Here is a 23,941-nt window from a genome sequence, read left to right on the forward strand (position 1 = left end):
ATGGACTCGCTACCCAAGTATTTATATGTCTTTCAGACAGTCCCTCTGAATGTTCCAGGCTCTTTCCTGAGGAAGCTACGAAGGCTGGCTTCTAAATTCATATGGGGGAACTCTAGGGCTAGACTGGGCCATGCCCTACTGGTTAGAGCAAAGCCTAGGGGAGGAGCAGCCGTACCGGATTTCACTCTCTATCATAGAGCGGCCATAGCCACTTGTGTATTAGATCTCCAACATCATGGCAAGTCTATATTATGGGTGGAGATAGAGCATTCAATCAATGCACATAAAGCTAGAGGGGTCTTTTGTCTTCCTGGTACACTGGCGGTGGGGGACTTGGGGCTATCACCTATGCTGACCACCCTTATTAGGGCTTGGAGATGCTTTGCAGCCAAAAATGGCTTTGCCACTGTCCCTGGCCCACTTACCCCACTGCTTGGGAACCCACACTTCCCCCAGTTTTTGAGTGGTTCCCCTCATTCCCCGGAGGGGAATCTATCACACCGAGGATCCGAGATGTGATGTGTCAGACGGGGGTGCGACCCTTGAATGATCTCAGGGGCGAGGGGCCTATGCAGGGGGGCACATGGCTCCATTATCTCCAGCTTAAAGGGAAAACTAAGTCCTTGGCTCCCTTGGCTTTGTTGACAGCCTCCCTAACGTCGTTCGAACACCTGTGTGTGGCTGCTGAGGCTTCTACACACACCATTTCATTGATCTATGGCATTCTTATTTCTGAGGGGACAGGGGACCTGCCCTTGGGGTTCCAGACCGCTTGGCACGGAGAGCTTGGTAGAGAGCTTACTGAGGAAGAATGGTCAAAGTCCTTTATTTTGACCCACAAATTATCAGTGTCCAGTAGACTTCAGGAACTTAATTATAAAATTCTGACCCAATGGTATAGGACGCTGGAAAAATTTCATAAGATGTATCCCTCGGTGTCCAGCCAATGTTGAAGATGTTCCTCGGCGGTGGGTTCCATGAAGCATATATGGTGGTCCTGTGCACCGGTGGCCTCATTATGGAAGGGGGTTCAGGACCTATATAATAAGGTCACAGGGGCGTCCATAACCTTTACTCCAGATATGGCCCTTCTGTCTGTGTTACCCGGCCCTATCTCCAAAATCAAAAAGTTTCTTGGTGGCTACCAGGCAGATCATACCGAGATTGTGGAAGTCACAGGTTCCCCCCTCTAGGGGCCACTGGGTAGAGGCCTTTAACCTGATCATGCGTATGGAGGAGTTAAGATCAGATGAACATAATACAGGGGCCAAATTTAATGGTAAATGGAGGTCATGGATGCTCTTTAAAGACTCTCCGGAGCTCGCCACATGGATGGCAGGGTCTACGCTTTGAGGGGGTAGGTTGTGACTTCTTCAGGGTATATGGGACCCGATAGATCTGGTGCAGCAAGGACGTTTCCCCCACCCCCTTTTCCCTTTCCCTCCTTGTCCCCTCTATGTCTTCCCCCACCCCTCACGTTTTGTATATATGTTTGTCTTGTTATATTTAGTTAGTTGGGTTTTCCCCCCCCCCCTTGTTTTTTCTTTTTTTTTCTCTTCTCTTGCCTTTTGGTAGGGTAAAGGTTATATTATACTTGACAATTGGGCCCAACGATGTGCCGCAGAATGTAAGCACCACCTCTCTTGTTCTTTCTTTAATGTTTATTGAGTTCCGCATATATGGGGGTGTGCACTGAGAAGAGTCTGCACTAATGTACTATGCATTCCGTTTGTTATGCTCTTACTGTCACAGCTGTCTTACACTAAGGACTGTGTTCTTCTTTGCATTTGGTGGTGCGCACACATTGCTGTATGGCTGCAAACTTTGTTCATTGCCAATATGATTGTCTTCTTATGTGAAAATCCTTGTTAATAAAAATATTTTGAACCATAAAATAACAGCAGATATTTGCTGTTAAATGGCGGCCATCCACTCAATTTCAACATTGTGTGAACAGATCCTTTCTGTGTTTTTAATCCACTCCTGGTTTTGGTTGCAATATGAGGACCACAATACTGACTGAAATATACGTAGTGTGAACCCAGCCTTAAGCTACTCAAGAGAGGACAAGTCAGAGTACACCCCAACGCATGCCGATAACACGTCTAAAAGTGCAGGACAATATCCTGATAACAAGAGGAACTGATCCAGATAGAGCAAAGTTGCTAGAAGCCTACGTACTCTCTTGCATCGCGTGTGTCACCAGGAAATCCTGACCACTCTGCTCAACTCAGGTAATAAGGTCTGGGGCTTGTGTCACCCTCATAGGATGGGTCACCCGACACTGTAGGGCAAACAGGTGGTACACAACAACAAAGGTTAAAACACGGGCACAAGTATACTGCTACTTTCAAGTCTTCAGTATTCTACTCCTTCTTCTCCTAAAGTTCCGGCAGAGCACACTTCTACCCTGGGGTGGGACTCTCATGACAAACCTCCTCTTACTACTCTGAACTTGAAGCACAAACTCCTCTCTACTGTTCTCAGCTCACTCCACTTCTCAACGTACAACCAAGTCAGCTCAGCTCTTCTATTCTACGGCTTTCAACACAGATTCTGTTCAGTCACGTCAACAGTCTATGGTCAACTATTGTATCAAGTGTTCTCACAGCAAAGAAGATTTATTTATGCTAACAGGACTCAGTGATTATTGCTCAAGCACCTACACAGTTGATACCACATCCTCGGGTCATCTCCCCTTTCTGTGGGTGGCGGCACCGATAGTCCGGGTGGGTCACAACTCCACTCCGGACCACCGTGATAAGCACCCAAGGGGCCCCCTTACAGCCTGGCAGGTCAACGACCACAAGTGTCCATCATTTGTAACAATTTTATCCTAAAACTTTGCTGTTCTTATAGCCCGCATGGAATATGTGACGCACGTGTCTATGAACAAGGCCAGATCGGTACTAGATCGAGAGATTGCTCTACACTGCGAGGCTCTGCTTACGAATGAACCAACATTTCAAAACCTGAAAGATAAAAAGGGTAAGAGAGGCCAGGACTGGATTAATGCTGGATCAATGCTTGGAGCAGCCTTATATGCTCTTCAAATGTATAGTTGGGACACCAGAATTTGGGTCACTTAGGCCACCTCCTTTTGATAGAAGGGTCCACCAAGGACGCAGTATGGATGACAGAGATCAGCCCTCATCTGGGCCCCCCACCACAGGGCGAACAAAGTAATGCACAAAACCCAATGGAATGAAGTCAATAGATTGGCCAAGTAATGCTCCAAAATGCTGGGTCCTCCATAGCATGAAAACACTCTTTAAAGCCACTAACCACTCTGATTAATTTGTGAGAGTCCTGAAATGGGACCTAATTCTATTAACATAGAACATTCTAGAAATAAATTTTAAAGGGGCTATCCAGCACTACAAAAACATGGCCACTTTCTTCCAGACAGCACCGCTCTTGTCTCCAGGTCAGTCATGGTTTGCAGTTAAGTTCCTTTCACCTCAATGGAACTGAGTTACAAAACCTGCACCCAAAATGGAGACAAGAGCGGTGCTTTCTCTGGAAGAAAGTGGCCATGTTTTTGTAGCTCTGGATAACCCCTTTAAACTGATTTTTTTTTTTAAACTAGACGAGCCCCAGGAAGAGCTTAAAGGGAAATTTGAGACATTCATATTTTGTTACTCTCCCCTACTATGCTCCCTCTGGGGTCCTCCTGCCACATCTACTGGTCCCCTGCTGAATACTCTGGGATGGACTTGTTTCGGTAGTAACAGTCCCCTCTACTAATCACTCACCATTACCGATTCAGTCAGTAAGTGCGTCTCAGAAGTAGCAGCCAGAGCATTTGTTTGGCGACCAGACGATGTGACAGGAGAACCCCCAGGGAAACGTAGTCAGTGGAAATAGGCTGCTTATTATTTTCTATGCAACCCCAGCAATATCTAAAAAACATATGAATGCCCAGAATACCCCTTTAAATTATTTTCATATATCATGACTCCCAGCAAATAGTGATGTTAGAGGTTTATGTTTCTCTAATCGATCCCATACCTCTGTGTTCCTTTAACTCTTATGTGGTATTTTTAGGCATTGCAAGATGTATGCGGAATGTGATATCCTATCTTCATAAACAGGCAAAGCTCGGCCTTTCAGATGAGGATTATCTTCTGCTTGTGCCCCTGGCCCAGACAGTCTTTACAACATCTAAACCTAGCACATCCCTAGATTCATTGTCTACTCTATTGGTTGAGGAGTACATCACATTCATGGACTCTCGACCATCCATCATGCATCGGAGTAAGCACTCGGAGGTAAACTCAGTTCCAGTGATAATGTTATTCATCTAACAGCTTGCTTTATATTATGTTACTGGTTAAAGGGCAACTCCAGCGAAAAAAAAACCTTCTTTTAAATTAACTAGGGTCAGAAGTTTCTGCGAGATCAGCCCTCGTGTATATATATATCATTAGTGATGTCTGTGCAGCCTTGTCCTAAGCTGTTATACATTACATCTGCACGCTCCTGGTCTTCTCCTGCCCTCTGCTCGCTTCCCGGCACAGCAGCTGCACTTTCAGAGCAGTCTCTGAGCCGACAGGCTGCTCAGCCAATCACTGGCCAGGACTGCCGCAGCCAGTGATTGTCTGAGCAGCCTGTCAGCTCAGAGACTGATTTAAAGCTACAGCCGTGGCGCCGGGGAGGAAGCAGAGGACAGAAGAAGACCAGGTGTGGAGACATAATGTAAGACAACTGAATATGTAATTCCTTCATTTGACAGTATTGTATAACTTTGTGATATGGGTGGGAAGCTGAAAAAAAAGTTTTGCCCAGAGTTCTCCTTTAAAACAGAAAACAATCCTTTCAATAAAATATTTCTCTTTTAGATACATTACTAAATACAAATATGGATGAAAACTGCTGACTGTGTAATATCTGTCAGCTCCAAATATACAATGTCCGCTTTAATTTTTCCAATACAACATTGAAACCAGATTAAAGTAATGAAATCTTTTTCAGGTCCCTCAGAGACTGTTACACTGGTGCGCCAATGATTTATAAAACTATTCAATGCCAGCTGGCATGGAGTAAATGCAGACGTAATCTAATAGTAAAACGCAGGCTGAAATTCACAAGCTTCCGTCCAATACTTCATGCAGTATTTATAGCCTTCAAGTGACAGATCTCAGGTTGTGTTTTCATTATCCAACTGACTAATCAGTGGGGGTCCAACTACTAAGACCCAGTGGCGTACCGTGAAGGCAGGCCATGCAGCTGTTATGGGGCCTTGCGTCAGGGGGGCCCAGGCCCACCCAGCAGAGCGTGGCCTGCCTCCATGGTAAAGCAACCTTGCCTCCATGGCTGTATCCCAGTTTTCCAGGCGGTCCTCCGGCTGTATTCACCCTCTTTACGGAGGCTGCAGACACCGGGAATCAGACGCCGAGAGTTCAGGTTCAAACGAACCTGAACCTCGGTAGTTTCGCTCATCTCTAGTAAAATGTAACAATTCTGTATAGTCTTTATTAGCCATTTCCTACCATTTAGCTGCTACTCAGAGAAATAAGTCAGTTACACAGCAGCCTGATAATCATATAGGTTGTGTGCACGTATATTAAAGAAAATTAGAGCTATGGGAAAAAAGAGCTTAAATAAGTGCAGAAGAAAAACTAAGCAACAGCTAAAAGATTTATAGGAAAACTTTTTGTGCCATAAACTTAAAGCAAGAATTTAAAAAAAAGCTGTCAATAGCTTTATAGGAGGAGGAAAAAGGAGGAAAGGTGCAAATGACAGAAACTTCATCAGAACAGGAGTATCACACAAATATAAAAACACGTTTGTTTGTTTTTCAATTAGGAAAATGAAACATTCCAAAAAATGTCCTTGTCACTACAAACACTGGATCAAAGCCTGGCACAAACCATCCAGAAAATCTATGCAACTGAAGGTGAGATTTTTTTCTGTGTACACATAGTTTTGTTGACTGTTCCAAATTTCTATTTCTAAAACCCAGGCCTATCCTGATGTCATCAGGATGTGCCTATATATTGCCTATGTAGTGTCTGCTTTGTATGCTTGATAAAGGCCCATGTTAGATAATATAGGGCCGAAACGCGTTGCAATAAAAGAATATATACCTACCACGCCATCTACTTCTGGATGATTCCTGGCTGCACCGCTGTGTGTAAACTTATATACTCCTGCGCTCACTATACTCTGGTGTGGATTCGATTCCTGGTCCTGTAATCGATTGATTACACATCTACATTTGCTTCTCCCACCGTCGGTGGTGACATCCCCCAGTACAGCTGCGGAGTACACTCTTTTCACGCTGCATATAGAGTTGTGCCTAAATTTTGCACAACCTACCCAGGTGAGTGGATCCCTGTAAGACCTTGTTTCCATCCACCTGGTCATCTTTTACCACACGAGGAAGCGCCCCCTGTCTCCCCTCTTCTCTGTCAAAAAATAAATATATATATATACATTTATTTATATATATATATATATATATATATATATATATATATATATATTTATTTTAACAGTATATTTAATTGCAAAATGATGGATTCGTTTAAATTTAATTATTGAAAAACGAAAGGGACTTTATTACAACGAAAATGTGTTTTATTAATTTAATATATTAACCATGAGAGGCATCGGCATTACTGCAGAGGATCGCTAACCCCGGTAATAGAGATTCCTGTAAACTGTGTTCCCTGCTTTCCCTGATGCATTTCAGAGGTGTTTGCATCACTTTCTAAAGATTTTATTTGTTATTTTTAGTTGAACCAGATTTCCAAGTAAATGACCGTATGTTTTGAGCCGCATGTCTATTTTTTCCCACGGCCGTAGTTTCAGCCGCACATTTCCAGCCGCGTAAAAAATACAGCCGCACAGATACATAGTGTGAACATAGCCTAAAGGGGTACTCCATAGAAAAAGAATAGTTTTCAAGTGTTACTTCTCAGCTGCTGTATGTCTTACAGGGAGTGGTGTGTTGTGTCCAGTCTCACACCGTGCTCCAGTTTTGGAAGGCAAGGCTCTCCCTGGCCCCTAGGTTAAACGCATTTTAGTATACTCATTATGCCCTGCCAGTTTAAAGGCCCAATTACACCAAATGATTATCGGCTGTACTTGGCCGATAACCGGCCTTTCCAGGCAATAATCGATTGGGGTAATAGCGCCTGTTAAAGACCACAATCAGTTGACATGCACAATGGCAGCTGATTGTGGTCTTTCAACATGCCAAAAAAAAAGAATAAGAAATCCAGAACTCCTTCAGCTATGAAACCAGTGCCACATGAGGACACTCCTCCAGCACCCAAGCCACCAGAGACACAGAGCCTAGATGAGGCAGCTAGTGAAGATGTTGCAGTCCGTGGGTAAAACTTAGGGAACCACAGAGTTTGAGCCATGTATGCCTGGTGAACCTCATCTTATAACACAACAAGAACTGAATGACTTGGTCCAGGACTTACATTTGTAAAAAAAATTACTGACTTTAAGACTTCCAAGATGGCGTCTGCTGTTACCTGGTTTAAAAGTTTCTGTCTTTCGAGGCCAAAGTTTTAAAAGGTTGACAACTGAGACCTAAAAAAAATTGCTTGGAAATCATTTCAGGATGTTCACAAGAATTTCCTTGGAAACTGTCAAGCACCAAACTACATCAAATTGGTTGACAACCTTCTTAAAGTTAAAGTGTCACTGTCATTATAACTTTCAAAATCTAAATCAACAGTAGATGTAATATAAAGCAAGTTTACAATATACATACAATTATACATTATTTTTTGTAGTTGTTATCATGCTGTAAAACAAAGCTGAACTTGCCAGAAATCCAGGTCCAGTCTCCTAAAGACAGCTATATAACAACCTTACTTACCAGAAATCCAGGTCCAATCTCCTTAAGGCAGCTATATAACAGCTATACCTACCAGAAATCCAGGTCCAGTCTCCTGAAGGCTGCTATATAACAACTATGCTTACCAAAAATCCAGGTCCAGTCTCCTCAAGGCAGCTTTATAACAGCTATACTTACTGTATCCAGGTCCAGTCTCCTGAAGACAGCTATATAACAGCTATGCTTACTTGTATCCCGGTCCATTCTCCTGAACCGGGCTGTATTAACAGCTGCTGCTGCCCTAGGCACTAAACCTAAAAACGCCTCATCTTCACTTACCAATTACCATCATGATTTTCTTGGGCGTATCGCCTATAGGCGTATCGCTAATAATCCTGGTATTCAATTATTAAAGCAGGCATATTGACAAAAGGAATTGTCAAGTCTGAAAGGGGTGTGAGAGACTAAAAAAAATAAAAAGTACTGCCCTAGGCACCGGACCACGGGTGCCTAGTGGTAAATACGGCCCTGCTCCTGAAGGCTGGTATATAACAGCTATACTTACTGTATCCAGGTCCAGTCTCCTGAAGGCAGATATATAACAGCTATACTTACTGTATCCAGGTCCAGTCTCCTGAAGGCAGATATATAACAGCTATACTTACTGTATCCAGGTCCAGTCTCCTGAAGGCAGATATATAACAGCTATACTTACTGTATCCAGGTCCAGTCTCCTGAAGGCAGCTATATAACAGCTATACTTACTGTATCCAGGTCCAGTCTTCTGAAGGCAGCTATATAACAGCTATACTTACTGTATCCAGGTCCAGTCTTCTGAAGGCTGCTATATAACAGTTATACTTACTGTATCCAGGCCCAGTCTTCTGAAGGCTGCTATATAACAGTTATACTTACTGTATCCAGGTCCAGTGTATGGAAGGCAGCTATATAACAGCTATACTTACTGTATCCAGGTCCAGTCTGCTGAAAGAAGATTTTCTGACTTGTGCTGGTGGAAAAAAACAGACTAAACACAGGAATTCCGTCCAGTACAGAGAGTCACGGCTCAATGTGTCCATCAATCCCATGACTGCCTTCTCTCTGTGAGTGCTCAGATGGCCCGGGATACACAAGACTTCCTGTTTTCCGACTGTTTCCTGTTTTTTGAAAAAGAAAAGTGTCAGAAAACAAAGTGCAGTGTTTTCCATGATAACTAAAAAAAAGAGTAATATATGCAAATTGCAAACTTGCTTTATATCACATCTACTGCTGATTTAAGTTTAGCATTACAAAGAAGCTACAATGTTGCAGATACAGCCAGCCAGAAGGGAGGGGGTAGGAGGGGGAGACAGATAGAAAAGCTCACTCACAGATTTTTGCGTCTTCAACAAAAAGCAGCAGCTGAGAACTGGGGTAGGAGATAATAACAAGTATGGAAGGAATTGTTAGTCTCACCATGGCCAGCAATATATCAAAATTTATGTTTAAGTGGAATACCCCTTTTATTTCATGTTTTCTTTTAAATTCATACATGACACAGACTATCCAAAATTATATTTCCGCTCAGCTCAAATAGATTTATCATAATCGTCTTAAATTTTCAAGGAAGCAAAACTTTTGAAAACAGGTATTGTCCGGAGTAATCTTGTAACACATTTCCACAATTCTGTCTTGTTCTAAAACAGCTAAGAATTCAGAAGAGGCCCTGACTCTCGGCCTACAGAGGATGCTGCAACCCGTCTTCCAAGTCTTCTTTGTTGGTACAAACTCATTTGTAAAATTGTTCAATACAAATTAATTCATTGGAGCCTATGCATAGCTGAAGAATATGAAACTGAATAGAGATAATATGGAACCATGCAATGCAGTGAGAGGAGCACACAGAGGAAAGCGGCTTGTACACCAAAGATCAAATTGCCGTCATCATTTTTCCCACCCCGGATAGAAAGGACTAATGTTTAGTTTGCTATGGGGCCCAGGCCTCAGCCCTTTCTAGTTACACCCCGGCCCAAGATGTAAATTGAGATCACATTTTTACTAGAAGTCAAAGTCATCTTTACTTTAAAGAGTTATTCCAGGAAAAATCAACTTTTCCCCTATCCACAGGAGTAGGATAGTCTGAGTAGGAGATTGCGGGGGTCCGACCTCCTGTATTATGAATAGAGCTGCAGGTACGGCTCATTCCTATGGAGTGAAGGAAAGAGGCGAGTTTATAGGAAGAACTCTGTGCTCAGCTCTATCCGTCGGCTCCATAGGAATGCATAGAGCCGCAGGTCATGTACCGTACCTGCAGCTGTATTCATTACACAGAAGCCGGGGCCCGATATGGAGATGGGAAGGGGGTGTAGAGGTCAGGCCCCCACAGTCTCCTAATTGATTTTTTCTGGAATACCCCTTTAATGTCTAGTATCTGTTTCCTTGTTAGGATCTATTCTAATCATGCTGTGTATGACAGCTACCCATGCTGAACTATATTTATCTGAAGTCATTCTATTATCATTATATCAGCACAGCCATTGTTCCGTCTGACTTTCACTAGAACCTGATTTTCATAGTAAATGAAGTAACGGGAGGAAGACACGATTCCACTGACGTCTCAGACTTCGCAGCTTTTCTATGTAGGATACTAATAATAGCTAAAGGACACCATGTCTCTGAGATATAAGGTGACCTTGCAGACTCTACAAAAGTCACAAACAAAAATGTCGAAAAAAACACAAGTGCTTTGATAAAAAGAAAAAAAAAGTACATAAAATTTAGTTAAAGGGGTACTACAGAGGGAAAAGATGTTTAAAATCAACTGGTGTCAGAAAATTATATAGATTTGTAATTTCCTTCTATTTAAATATCTTTAGTTTTCCAGTACTTATCATCTGCTGTATGTCATGCAGGAAGTGGTGTATTCTCTCCAGTCTAACACAGTGCTCTCTGCTGCCACCTTTGTCCATGTCAGTAACTGTCCAGAGCAGAAGAGGTTTTCTATGGGCATTTGCTGCTGCTGCTGCTCTGGACAGTTCCTGACATGGACAGAGGTGGCAGCAGAAAGCACTGTATCAGACTAGAAAGAAAAAAACACCACTTCCTGTAGGGCATATGGCAGCTGATAAGTACTGGAAGGCTTGAGGTTTTTTTTTAAATAGAAGTTGATTAAAAATCTATATAACTATTTGACACCAGTGGATTTAAAAAAAAAATTCCCTCTGGAGCACCCCTTTAAGTCACTTTTACAAAGATATTGTAGTTGTAGAGTCATGCTACCTGGACTGTATGATGGATTTCCTGTCAGTACTTTTCTTACTTGCATTTATATTGTCTCACGCTACAGGTTACCTGAATATGAATACATTACTCTACGTCTGGGACCAGCATATCCTGGGACTCGATGAGATGGACTTTAACTGTTTACCAACTTTTGGTTTAGCGTTTCTCATATTACTTAAAAGACCTCTCAATGGCGCAAACACAGTAAGTATGATGCACCTTGTGTAGACTGAAAATCCAATGATAATAATATATCCGGAGCCAGGTAGTCAGTATGGTCTACAGGCGTTATGATCAGGTAGATGATACACTGACCAGGCATAACATTAAAACCACCACCCAATATAGTGGAGGTCCCCTTTGTGCAGATGTGCAGACAATAGCAGCAGATGCTTTAAAATGGTAGTTCACACAAAAAAAAAAAATTATTTAAATCATCTGGTACCAGCAAGTATAATTTACGTCTATTAAAAAATCTCAAATCTTCCAGTACTTATCAACTCCTGTATGTTCTGCAGGAAGTGGTGTATTCTCTCCATTCTGACACAGTGCTCTCTGCTGCCACCTCTGTCCATGTCAGGAACTGTCCAGAGCAGCAGCAAATCCCCATAGAAAACCTCTCCTGCTCTGGACAGTTTTGTAGGAAAGGGACAGATGCCAAAGTGCCTAAAAACAAGTGGAGGAAACGAGTAATGAAAATGAATATAGGAATCCAGGTAAGGACACCAGGTAATCATTGAACTGGCTCCAGATAAGAAGAATTCCTAGTTGGCCAGAGCAGTAGCAAATCCCCATAGAAAACCTTTCCTGCTCTCCATACTGGAAAGAATATACCACTTCCTGCAGGACATACAGCAGCTGATAAGTATTGGAAGAGTTTTTTTTAATAGAAGTAAATTATAAATCCCTGGCACTTTCTGGCATCAGTTGATTTGAAAGAAAAATATTAGGGTGAAAGGCAGTAATGGTTATTAATATTCATTTTTCTTTTCATTTAGCCGAGTGAAATGCCAGCAGTACTGAGAACTGCCGGGACGGCTCTGTCTGTCCAGGAATTTCAGGCTATAATAAATAAGCATTTTTATCAAGATCTCTTCAATTCACTGACCAAGGGAGGCAGCAACCAGTTTCCAGTTCACGATCCAACCCAAGGTTTGTAGAAGACATCCTGTTAGTCTACTATAATATTGGGAGCCATGAAGGCTGAAACAGTCAGAACAATCCACAAAGTCTAAAGACTGATCCTCAGTGGGACAAAGGGACTAAGCCGAAGTATACCACTGATACCTGCTGTAGCAGACAGCGCTGGAGCTCTGCTCATTCAGAGTAAATCCATATGGGCAGCTGCCAGATGGATGAGGCTTGATTGTAAACAGTTTTTACACTGATTATGGTACCTGCAAAGACTGTTTGGCCATTACGGAGGGTACAGTTAGGACAATCCACAAAGTCTAAAGATTGATCCTATCGTGTAAACTAAATTGGAGCTAGTTAATAGGGAATTTTAAGTCTAAAGGAAACTAGTTCTGTAGACAGTGATTTCTGCGGACAAGATGGTAGACATAAGGCTACGTTCACACAGAGCAAAAGGAGCGGATTACGCAAGGAAATATTTTCGCCTGAAATCAACTGACGCTGAATTCCAAGCAGAATATAAGCAGAATGTAAGCAGAATCCCTGCGTATTCTGCTAGGAAAGTGTTCAGCTCGTAATCAGCTCTTGACAAATTCAGCGCGGAATACTCGAGGAATCCGCGCTGAATCCGCATGCATTCAGCGCTGAAATTCAGCGAGTATTTGGTGAGTAAACTAGACTATACCAGAACATATACTAGAATCCTCCTCCCCCCCCCTTTTCCCCATTTCCGCGCTGATTCAGCGAGTAATTTCCGCTTGTATTACGCTTGTATTCCGCGCTGAATACGCGCGTATTCCGTGCTGAAACAGAAAATCAGAGCCCCATTGATTTGTATAGGCTTCCGCTAGCGGAAGAATGAACATGTTCATTTTTCTGGCGGAAAGCGGATTAGTTCAGTGTGGAAATTCCACTGTGTGAACTGCAGAGCAGAATTTCCATTCAACACAATGGAAATTAGCTCTGCGCCTATTTTAACAGCTGAAATTTCAGCGCTGATTCAGCGCAGAAATTCAGCTGCTTTTGCTCAGTCGGAACGAGCCCTAAGAAGGAATATTTTCTTAATAAAAGCATTTTGGGAGAGATTTATCAAACATGGTGTAAAGTGAAACTGGCTCAGTCGCCCCTAGCAACCAATCAGATTCCACCTTTCATTCCTCACAGACTCTTTGGAAAATGAAAGGTGGAATCTGATTGGTTGCTAGGGGCAACTGAGCCAGTTTCACTTTACACCATGTTTGATAAATCTCCCCCTTTGGGTGCATGGTTGCTGGAATACAGAGTAAGGGTATATACATACTAAGGAAATCACACAGATAACTTGCCACGGATTCTGTTGCTTGCTTTCGCAACCCCCCACCTACCCCCTGTGCTCCCACTTGGAGTTACGCTGATCCCATAGGCTCCAATCAATGCGCAGGCAGATTTTACTGTCGCCCAAAGAATTGTCATGTCAATTCTTTGGGTGGACGGCGGAATCTGCCTGACCATAGCAAGCGACGGAATCCGCTGCAAGTTATCTGCGTAATTTCTTAGTGTGCATATACCCTAAGTTCAACCTTCATTAGTAATTTTAGCCTAGGCTTTTGCGACAGGTGTCTAGACTAGAAACACCCGTGGTGGGACACCACATAAGCATATTTGCTTTTTTGTTTCCCCCCACCCACTACCCGTAGTGATTTTTATGCCCCGCGCCGGACTTCTTGGACATTTTGGAATTGTATAAAAAGTTACATCTAATACAATGGCTTTGTGTTTTAAGCTACCCCACATTGGAGTTATGTGACCAAAGCGACAACATATCCAAGAACAAGACCACAAGATAGAAGAAAAGCAAGGTAAATCTTGTTACGTCTCCAACAAATGAAATTGTATGGGCAAGATTAAATGTTTCCATTAGAATGATCCTGATAAAGAAAAATCCATTCCAACAGTCTGCTGAAAATAAACCGATCCCGGCCGTGTTATCAGGAGACGCAACGATATCTCAGACAAAGGACACGGCCAATGCACAATAAGTCGTCCTATTAGTCATATAATGTCAGTGATGCTGACCTCATGTCTTCCACTATTTGTGTAATTGCAGAGAAGAACGCGAAACCTTAAAAAGGCAGATGGCTGAGAAAGAAGAGAGAGAAGAGCTGAAGAGACGGCAGCAAGAAGAGGAGCAGAAAAGGTGAAAAATACATTTATCACGTCAAAAAACACCATCCTATATAAGAGGGACACAACAGAAACTCTATTGTATTAACAATATTTCATATAAATTAAAAAATGATTGCAATGGTCTGCACATCATATGCTAATGAGGTTTAGACTGTCAAATGAGCAGTCACCACTGTTCAGGTTCATGCCCTTTTGACAGCTAAGCAGTGATGACCACCACATTTCTGTGGGTGGGGGGTCCTTCTATCCGGGAGGGTCATTACACCACTCTGGACACCTGTGTACACCGCTCTGGACACCTGTGACTATATTATCTGTGACATCATCTGCAACCGTGACAGCTCATTAAGGTCCGGCTGTATCTCGGCCATCCAACACAGGAGTGGCGGCACACTACAACACCTAGCAAGTGACTGCCCGTCCCTCCGATATAACACCTCCGAGGGGCTCACCACACACTGATTGGCTGAGTGGGCTAAATCCCACCCATTTGTGAAGTTGAGCCCAGGTTGTTACACACCTGGACCCCGGGAGAAGAGGACAGCCAGCGGGGTACGGGAGCTCTGTGATGCGAGGCAGCACGGATTCAGGGAGTGGTTCCTGTGGTGCCCAACCACTGGGATGATGTTATGTTGGTGGTTGGAATATAGCTCAGCCAATGGTGGTATAGTCATGACGCCAGTGCTAACTCAGCACACAGGTATGATGTTGTACCTGCTTTTAGTTTGTGTGGCTGGCTATATTGACCCCCAATGGTAGGTGACCTGCTGGGTTGTGATGGGTCCCTTGGGCTCTTATCATGGTGGTCCGGAGTGAGTGATGACCCACCTGGACTGTCGGTACCGCCACCCACAGAAAGGGTAAAATGACACAAGAATGGTGTAGCTTGTGTATAGGTGCTGGTGCAATTATCACTGAGTCCCAGTAGAATAAATAAACTGATCTTTACTAAAAAAATATTTTACAATACAGGATAGTAGGATAACAAGTGAGTTTTGAGATACAGACTTGAGTTCACTGAATCTCTGCTGAGAGATGCTGAAGTGCTGAGGTAGAGTAGCAGTGCTTGTTCAGTTGAGTGTTGAGTAGAATAGAAGAGTTCAGAGAAGTGGAGAGGAGTTTGTCGGGAGAGCCCCAACCCAGTGTAGTAATCTGCCGGAACTTGTAAGAAGAAATACCTGAAGAATACTTGTGAAGTTAATACTTGTGCCTGTGTTTTGACCTGAATGTCTCCATAACCACCTTCTGCCCTGCAGTGTTGGGTTACCTATCCGACGAGGGTGACACAAGCCCCGCCCCAGTTTTGGGTACCTGAGTGTAGCTAAGTGTCCGAGCGTGTCCCAGTTTCACATGCGCTTCAAGATAGAGTACGTAGTCCTTGGTTATGGTTGCTTTGCTCTATCCGGGTCAGTTCCTGCACCTTTTAAAAGAGGTTCTTGGTGTGAGCTGGGGTGATCTCTGATTTGTCCTCCCTTTAGCTGTTTAGCACTGCATAGTGTCTGTGGGTATAGCTTGGCGATAGAAAGTCTCTGCGTTCTCCATACATGTGTCTGTCCACTATCACAGCTGATCGGTCCTGGACAGGAAACCTGGCAGAGCTGGGCCCTGGCAAAGTTCAGCAGGGATGCCTGATCTGTGTGGGTCCTACTCCTCAGAGAATCAGAGGGAAACTAACTAACTCAGCGAGACTACACTTCCTCTCCCCAAGTGACTACCTCCTACGGGGTGTGTAAAAGTCCCTGTGAGTGGTGGAGAAGAGTGTGTAAAGAAAAGAGAATAGAGATAGATGGAAGGAAGGAAAAGAGCATCTCTCACTGGCGCCCAGAATCACATAATAAGATAGTAACCCTATAGTAACTACAGCTGTGCAATACATACAGAGTGATACAAAGTGACATCTAGTGGTGAAGCTTACATACACCTTCATCACCACTTTCGTGACAGGTGTCTAGACTAGAAACACCCATGATGGGACACCACATAAGCATATTTGCTTTTCTATTTCCCCCCTCCCCCTGCCCGTAGTCATTTTTATGCCTCGCGCTGGACTTCTTTTTTTTATCTGTCAGCCGTAATTTAGTTTCCAATCTGCTGACACTGTTAGATAACTTTTAGGTCAAAGAGACACAGGGCACCTTTTATATATCCGTCGATGTAGAAAAAATGCTTTTATTGTTTGATACAAAGAGTCAAAGAGGCTTTTCCAAGCTCCCGTATGGATGTTAGCTGGAATACCTCCTCTTCCCCCCTCATTGACACTTGAAAGCTGAGTCCCAAGCAGGGTCAGGTATGCGAGGGGAGAGTAATGCTGGATTCACATGTCTGTGATATACGGTCCATAAGCGGGTTGTATATAACAGAGTGAACAGTTTACCTCTCAGGGGGCTCACTGTATAATAATTCAACATGATGCTGTGAACGCCCAAACAGCTAAAGCACTACACTATCTACGTTACTAAACTGATATGTTTTGGAAGCACAAATGGATATATGAAAGGTACCATGTGTCTCTTTGATCTAACAGCTATCTAACATTGTCAGCAGTGTGTAATGTGAATTATAGCTGGCAGATTCCCTTTAAGAATTCATAGGCTTACTGCATAGTCTGTCATAGGTGGTCACCACCGCACGGTAGTCAATGAGGCATAAACCTGAGGGCCATATTACACCAAACAATTATCATCTTTACTTGGCCAATTGGCAGCCATTCTACCTGATAATCGCTTGGTGTGATAGGTCAAGTTAAAAGGCATTGATCTGCCAACATGAGCGTCTTTCAGCATGTTCTTTCAGACTTATGATAGTGATGGCCTGCTGCACTTCGCTCCACGCAACGGGGCAGAGGCAGCAAACCACCACTCTCTTCAATAGGCTGCATGTAAGGATTGTCCAGGCAAAAAAAATAAATAAATAAAAATTGTCAGGAATCCACACAAAATATAACAATGATGAATTCTCATTTTGCTCTGGTCCCCAATGTTATAGAAAAACTGTGAAAAGTGAAGGCTATCATTTCATTTCTATAAAGGGTGATTAGTCACTATGTCATTTCTCTGTACATACGGTGTGTAGGCAACAGGAAGAAAGGCTCAACCAAATTTTGGCAGAAACCAGAAGAAAATACGAAGAGGATAAAACTGCACTGGAGAAGCAGCTTCGACAGGTTTGAGACAACGCTGCACTGTTTGCAATTGCGACATAGTTTACTCTGAATCCTGCATAGGACATTGCCTTGGCTCATATTGTATATAGGACATTGCCTTGGCTCATATTGTATATAGGACATTGCCTTGGCTCATACTGTATATAGGACATTGCCTTGGCTCATACTGTATATAGGACATTGCCTTGGCTCATATTGTATATAGGACATTGCCTTGGCTCATACTGTATATAGGACTTTGCCTTGGCTCATATTGTATATAGGACATTGCCTTGGCTCATACTGTATATAAGACATTGCCTTGGCTCATATTGTATATAGGACATTGCCTTGGCTCATATTGTACATAGGACATTGCCTTGGCTTATATTGTATATAAGACATTGCCTTGGCTCATACTGTATATAGGACATTGCCTTGGCTCATACTGTATATAGGACATTGCCTTGGCTCATATTGTATATAGGACATTGCCTTGGCTCATACTGTATATAGGACTTTGCCTTGGCTCATATTGTATATAGGACATTGCCTTGGCTCATACTGTATATAGGACATTGACTTGGCACTAACTGTCTTGTACTATGGCCGGTCATAACCGATTCGGTGACAGGCGATCATTGTGCTCAGTTTCCAACCCTCCCTGCAATGAATCTGATACTTCCTCATTCATACAGGTCATAGAATATTACTGTGCCAACATATTACTTAGAGTGGTCCCTGTCCCAATATAAAATGTCAGTATGTTCTGGAGTGTTGGGGGAAACCAGGGACCAAGAGAAAGCCTAAACAAACAAGGGGAGAACGTACAAACTCTCAGATCCGCATCCAGGGCCCCACTACTGGAAGGCAACAGTACTAACCACTGAGCCACCATATTGTTCACGCAGCCATAGGTCTCCGATGTGCTGCCATATGGTGTCACTGTGAGAGCTGCTTCTAGAGTGCACACTATATACAGTAATTATGTCGCTGTCTTATATCGAGGCTTTGGTGTAATCAGGAATTAAATCAAGAATATATATTTGTAGGAGCGCTGGGGTCAAGAGTATTGGCTTAGGCCCCCTTCACACGTCCGGAAAATCTGTCCGGATTTCCTATCAGGAAATCCAGACAGATTTCCGGACTCATAGGCTAACATTAGACACGGACACCCTTCAGGATTTTTTAGATCCTGTCCTATTTTCGTCCGGAAATCCGGCACGGAGCCCCCATAGAAGTCTATGGGAGCGCCGGAATCACAGGCATTTTCCTGATGTAAATCAGGAAAGTACCCGCAATTCCGGATTGGTAGAGAGCCAGCCCCGCTGAGGCACCCGGACCTCAGCACAGGAATGCCTGAGATCCCCCCACCACCCGTCCTGCACTCTAGCCGGAGCCCGGACCTCACCACGGGACTGGCCGCCGCCCGATCAACCGCAACCCCCCCCCCCCCCCCCCCCGCTTCACCGCACTCTGCCCGGCATTACAGGGCTGGCGGCCAGAGTGCTGTGCAGCCCTCCCCCCCCCCCCCCCCCCCCCGGGAACTCACCACCGGCCCGCCCACTCTCCATCATCTGACCCTCAGGACTGGATTCAGCTTTTCCAGGCACTTCCATAGTTATGTATATGTTACTTCTATTGTATATAGTAGCATATTTCCATGGTTATATATATGTTACTTCTGTTGTATATACTGTAGTTGTATATTTCCATGGTTATGTATATGTTACTTCTGTTGTATATGTAGTAGTATATTTCTGTGGTTATGTATATGTTACTTCTGTTGTATATAGTTGTATATTTCCATGGTTATGTATATGTTACTTCTGTTGTATATAGTAGCATATTTCCATGGTTATATATATGTTACTTCTGTTGTATATGTAGTAGTATATTTCCGTGGTTATGTATATGTTACTTCTGTTGTATATAGTTGTATATTTCCATGGTTATGTATATGTTACTTCTGTTGTATATACTGTAGTTGTATATTTCCATGGTTATGTATATGTTACTTCTGTTGTATATTTCTGTGGTTATGTATATGTTACTTCTGTTGTATATAGTTGTATATATCCATGGTTATGTATATGTTACTTCTGTTGTATATAGTTGTATATTTCCATGGTTATGTATATGTTACTTCTGTTGTATATACTGTAGTTGTATATTTCCATGGTTATGTATATGTTACTTTCCAATGTGTTTTAAACCAGGAACAACAGCGCAGCTATGAAATAGAGAAAAGGGCGACACGGCAAATAAATGAATTACAAGGAGAGATGAGGAGGCTATTACATAAAAGACGGGTAAAGATCGATATTTATCTCATTATACACTTTCCACTTATCTAGGCGCAATGAATGATGGAGAGTTCCTTCTTTTGTGTTGCTGCAGTGGTTGTTTTCACCAGGATATATGGTTATACAATATTGATAGGGGTAACTGCCCAATGTAGACAGGTTGGACATAGTATATTATACAAGTCTGCAAATAATCCAAGATCTGGGAGAGTATGTTCCTGAAATCTCCTGAGCCCATAGCAATAGTAATGTAAGATAAAAATCTTTTTTGGTTTTAGAAAGTTTTAAACAGATTTGTAATTTACTTCTATTTAAAAATCTCAAGTCTTCCAGTACTTATCAGCTGCTGTATGTCCTGCAGGAAGTGGTGTATTCTTCCCAGTCTGACACAGTGCTCTCTGCTGCCACCTCTGTCCATGTCAGGAACTGTACAGAGCAGTAGCAAATCCTCAGAAAACCTGGACAGTTCCTGACATGGACAGAGGTGGCAGCAGAGAGCACTGTGTCAGACTGGAAAGAAAACACCATTCCTGCAGGACATACAGCAGCTGTTAAGTATGGGGAGACTAAAGATTTTTAAATAGAAGTAAGTTACAAATCTATATAACTTTCTGAAAAATGTTGATTTGAAAGAAAAAGATTTTCGGCAGAGTACCCCTTTAAATCAGCCTTTAAAAAACTTTCATCGGTTTCTTTTCACACATAGCGGTGATAGGAATGTATAATGCAAAGTAACAAACTCTTTCCTGTATTGTAGGTGTCTGCCGGAGGCGATTCAGTAGAAAGGTAATGATAAATGCAGCCTGTTATTTCACAGCCCTTCTCCCATTTGTTTTTCTGAGTGTTATTTCTCACAGCCCGGCAGGCAGCAATGATGAGGAGAAGCAGAGAGTCGTATATCTTATCTGCTATGAATTATGCAGCACAAAAAAGGAAAAAGGAAATCATAAAAATAACTAACACAAAACTTTAAAGATAAAGTTATAGATATATAGATATAGCATAAGTCAACTTAATGGGATTCTTGTCTGTTTTCTCAACCTTATTGACCATGTTACTATACATCAGGGGTGGGGAATCTTCTGCCCTCCAGCTGATGCAAAACTACAATCCCCATCATGCCTGGTATAGAGCTTTAGCTTTGGCTGTCCAGGCATGATGGGAATTGTAGTTCTGCAACAGCTGGAGGCCCAAAGGTTCCCCAACCCTGCTATACATGGTAAACATTTTATACATAATAATGCTCCTTTTTGTATATCACCCCATATTGAAGTGAATACCAGACCTACACGTGAGTTCTGCCGACTGTAGAAGTGATTACAGTGATGTTACATCTGCTTTACATCTACCATTCTCTTCCGGAGCACAGTTAGGCTACGCTTACCCCTCTGCTGAGACGCCTTTCCTTGCGTCTGTGTTCAGCTCCTTCCCGCTCAGCCAATCAGTAGCCACTTTTGTACTGCCTCAGCCACTGATTGGCTGAATGGGAAGGTGCCGAACACAAAAAAAGGAACTGCAGTGAGGTAGGGGACAGACGTGGAGATAGCAGCAGTGGGGAGGCGAGGGAGATAAGTATAAGGGTTTTTTTTCTACTTAATGGCATTTTTTTCAAATTTCCTATCTATATTATAAAACAATGCTTAAAGCGAATGTACCACCAGGTATACGGCTTTGTGGTTTTTTTTTTTACATAAACAGACCAGCGCTGACATAAGGATGCCAGTGTCACGTTTTTTGTGAACCACTGCTCGATTCCCACGCATGGCGCTGGTCTCAAGCAGCGGACCAGCCTGTTGCACTGAAGGAGAGCCCGCCAGCCCCCAGTGTGACAAAACTCTCTCCACTCTGTGACGTGGCTCCATTAGAATCAATGGCACCGCGTCACAGAGGGGAGGGCAGATGGTCATACTGGGGGCTTTAAATCTTGCAGTTTCCACTCCACTTTACCCATACAAACAAAACGCTTAAATGCTTGTTTAGCCAATAACAAGCAATAATTTTTCCTTTAAACTAAGCTGAGACTTTTTCCTTAAAACTAAGCTGAGACTTCCTGTTGTGTCTGTGGAGATAAGAAGAGGCTGCAGTAAAGTGATCTGTACAGCATTGCAGCATCATGTGACACCAGTAGATAGAGGAGACAATAGCAGCTCCCTGTGGAATGGCCTTCTAAAAGGTCACAGAGCGTGCTCAGTAATGTTTCATATTCATCTTAAGAGTCTGTCTATTGTCGTCTATGTCTATGAGTCTTCCTGTAAAGCATGTAACTAAATGCTGCTAAGAACAGCCCACGCAATATGGCCCATAACAATGTACAAATAGTGGGGAAAAAATTAAAGTCAAAAAGTAGAAACAGATTCGAATAAAAAAAAAATCTAGGTGATAAAACTACACCTTTTAACACAGTTTTCTGCACATCACATCACATTGTTCTGCTGCTAATAATGGCGGTAAATGGTCAGCGATCCCTGATGCGGCCTTCCACTTCCAATCGGTGCTTCTCTCAATAAGCCTTTGTACTGACTTCTACTCAGTTGATCAGCACTTGTCTGACCAGCTAATAGGTCGCTTACAATGGGGATGTCAGCTCTCCCTTCTGCCAAGATCTTAGGAACCTTTATGGACATATAACTTATATGGACTGACAAAGATTAAGTTTACCTTTTTAAATATTCTTCCTTCAGAGTGAACTTTAGGGCAGTGCCCATATGGCGCAATATTTCTAGAGAACAGCTTCGCTTCACAGACCATAAACTGGCAGCTTCAGTAAACAAGTGAATATCTCTTCCAGGGAAAAAGAAAAGAGGCTTGAAAGGACTTTCATTTCAGGAGAATTTCAAAAACCTTCTTGGCTTTGTTACATTAACCCTTCAGAGCGGTAACATAGGAATCTATGCTCCAGGGAGTCTCCTCCATGGTGCACAGCCAGGACACTGCAATGGCAGGCAGAAGGAGAAGGGGTGACTGGTGCACTGGCTATGTGAGCAGAAAGGAAAGAAACAGCAGCATGCAGGGGCGTAGCTAATGTCCCTTGGGCCCTGGTGCAAGAGTTCAACTTGGGCCCCCCCCCCTTCCTTGACCAAACTATGCGATAGATAGATAGATAGATAGATAGATAGATAGATAGATATTACCAATAATACCAGTATATAGGATGGAAATATAATCACCATACATATTACCGCCATGCTGTTACTGACCAAATCCTGTATACTGAGACCAATATTACCAAGGCGCAAATATTACCGCCACACCACAACCACTACCATTACCACCATATTGTTACTGACCAAATCCAGTATACCGAGACCAATACTGACTAATACCACCACCACTGCTGCTACTGACTAACACCACCACATACTGACTAATACCACCGCTGGTACTGAATAACATCCACTGTACACAGATCACTATCACCTCATCCAGAAGAGGCAGACCCAGCTCTACACAGGTTCTGTACACCATATACATTACAGTGCACTTACATCAGGTGACTCACAGGGGACGTCTTCTTTGATCGGAGTTCTTCCCTTTTCATCATCTTCTCCATCTGGGTCATTATGAGAACTTCTTCGAGCCACGAATCCACAGAATCTGCCAGACAGAGATATTAGGCTCCTCACTCTGTCACCATCCTCATCTCTATACAAACTGCACATCTGTATTGGCCCCTTTACACCCTCAGTTAGTGGGTAGGCTGACTCTGTTACCCCCCCCCCCTTATAGTATATGCCCCCCTCTGTGTAGAGATGGCCCCTTGTTCAGTCTTCCATATATATGGCCCCATGTGCATCTCCTTGACAGCCCCTCTCAGTGTAGTCCCCCCTTTTAAATGGTCCCCTCTGTGTTGTCCCCCTTATCTTTTCCCCCATATAGATGCCTTCCTTATGTTTCCCCCCCTTGTAGATGCCCCCACTGTGTTGTCTTCCTGTACTTTCCCCCTCATGTATATGCCCCCACTGTGTTGTCTTCTTATACATTCCCCCCTATGTTACCCCCCATGTATATGCCCCCACTGTGTTGTCTTCTTATAAATACCCCCCTATGTTACCCCCCATGTATATGCCCCCACTGTGTTGTCTTCTTATACATTCCCCCCATGTATATGCCCCCACTGTGTTGTCTTCTTATACA

At 43.1% G+C, this 23,941-nt stretch overlaps 1 protein-coding gene across 1 annotated transcript in view; it reads left to right on the forward strand.

The window, feature by feature from the left end:
• LOC138767426 (uncharacterized) overlaps positions 1-23,941 on the forward strand; it is a 48,210-nt gene that overhangs the window by 18,519 nt on the left and 5,750 nt on the right. Inside the window, exons 5-15 of the mRNA XM_069944929.1 lie at positions 2,860-2,988; positions 4,048-4,271; positions 5,809-5,899; positions 9,484-9,558; positions 11,124-11,263; positions 12,058-12,211; positions 13,956-14,031; positions 14,280-14,369; positions 17,432-17,522; positions 19,721-19,813; positions 20,565-20,593. Coding sequence (XP_069801030.1) covers positions 2,860-2,988; positions 4,048-4,271; positions 5,809-5,899; positions 9,484-9,558; positions 11,124-11,263; positions 12,058-12,211; positions 13,956-14,031; positions 14,280-14,369; positions 17,432-17,522; positions 19,721-19,813; positions 20,565-20,593 — 1,192 coding nt within the window. The remainder of the gene's footprint in view (positions 1-2,859; positions 2,989-4,047; positions 4,272-5,808; positions 5,900-9,483; positions 9,559-11,123; positions 11,264-12,057; positions 12,212-13,955; positions 14,032-14,279; positions 14,370-17,431; positions 17,523-19,720; positions 19,814-20,564; positions 20,594-23,941) is intronic.

The sequence above is a fragment of the Dendropsophus ebraccatus genome, chromosome 11 (assembly GCF_027789765.1).
Source record: "Dendropsophus ebraccatus isolate aDenEbr1 chromosome 11, aDenEbr1.pat, whole genome shotgun sequence".
Classification (NCBI taxonomy): domain Eukaryota; kingdom Metazoa; phylum Chordata; class Amphibia; order Anura; family Hylidae; genus Dendropsophus; species Dendropsophus ebraccatus.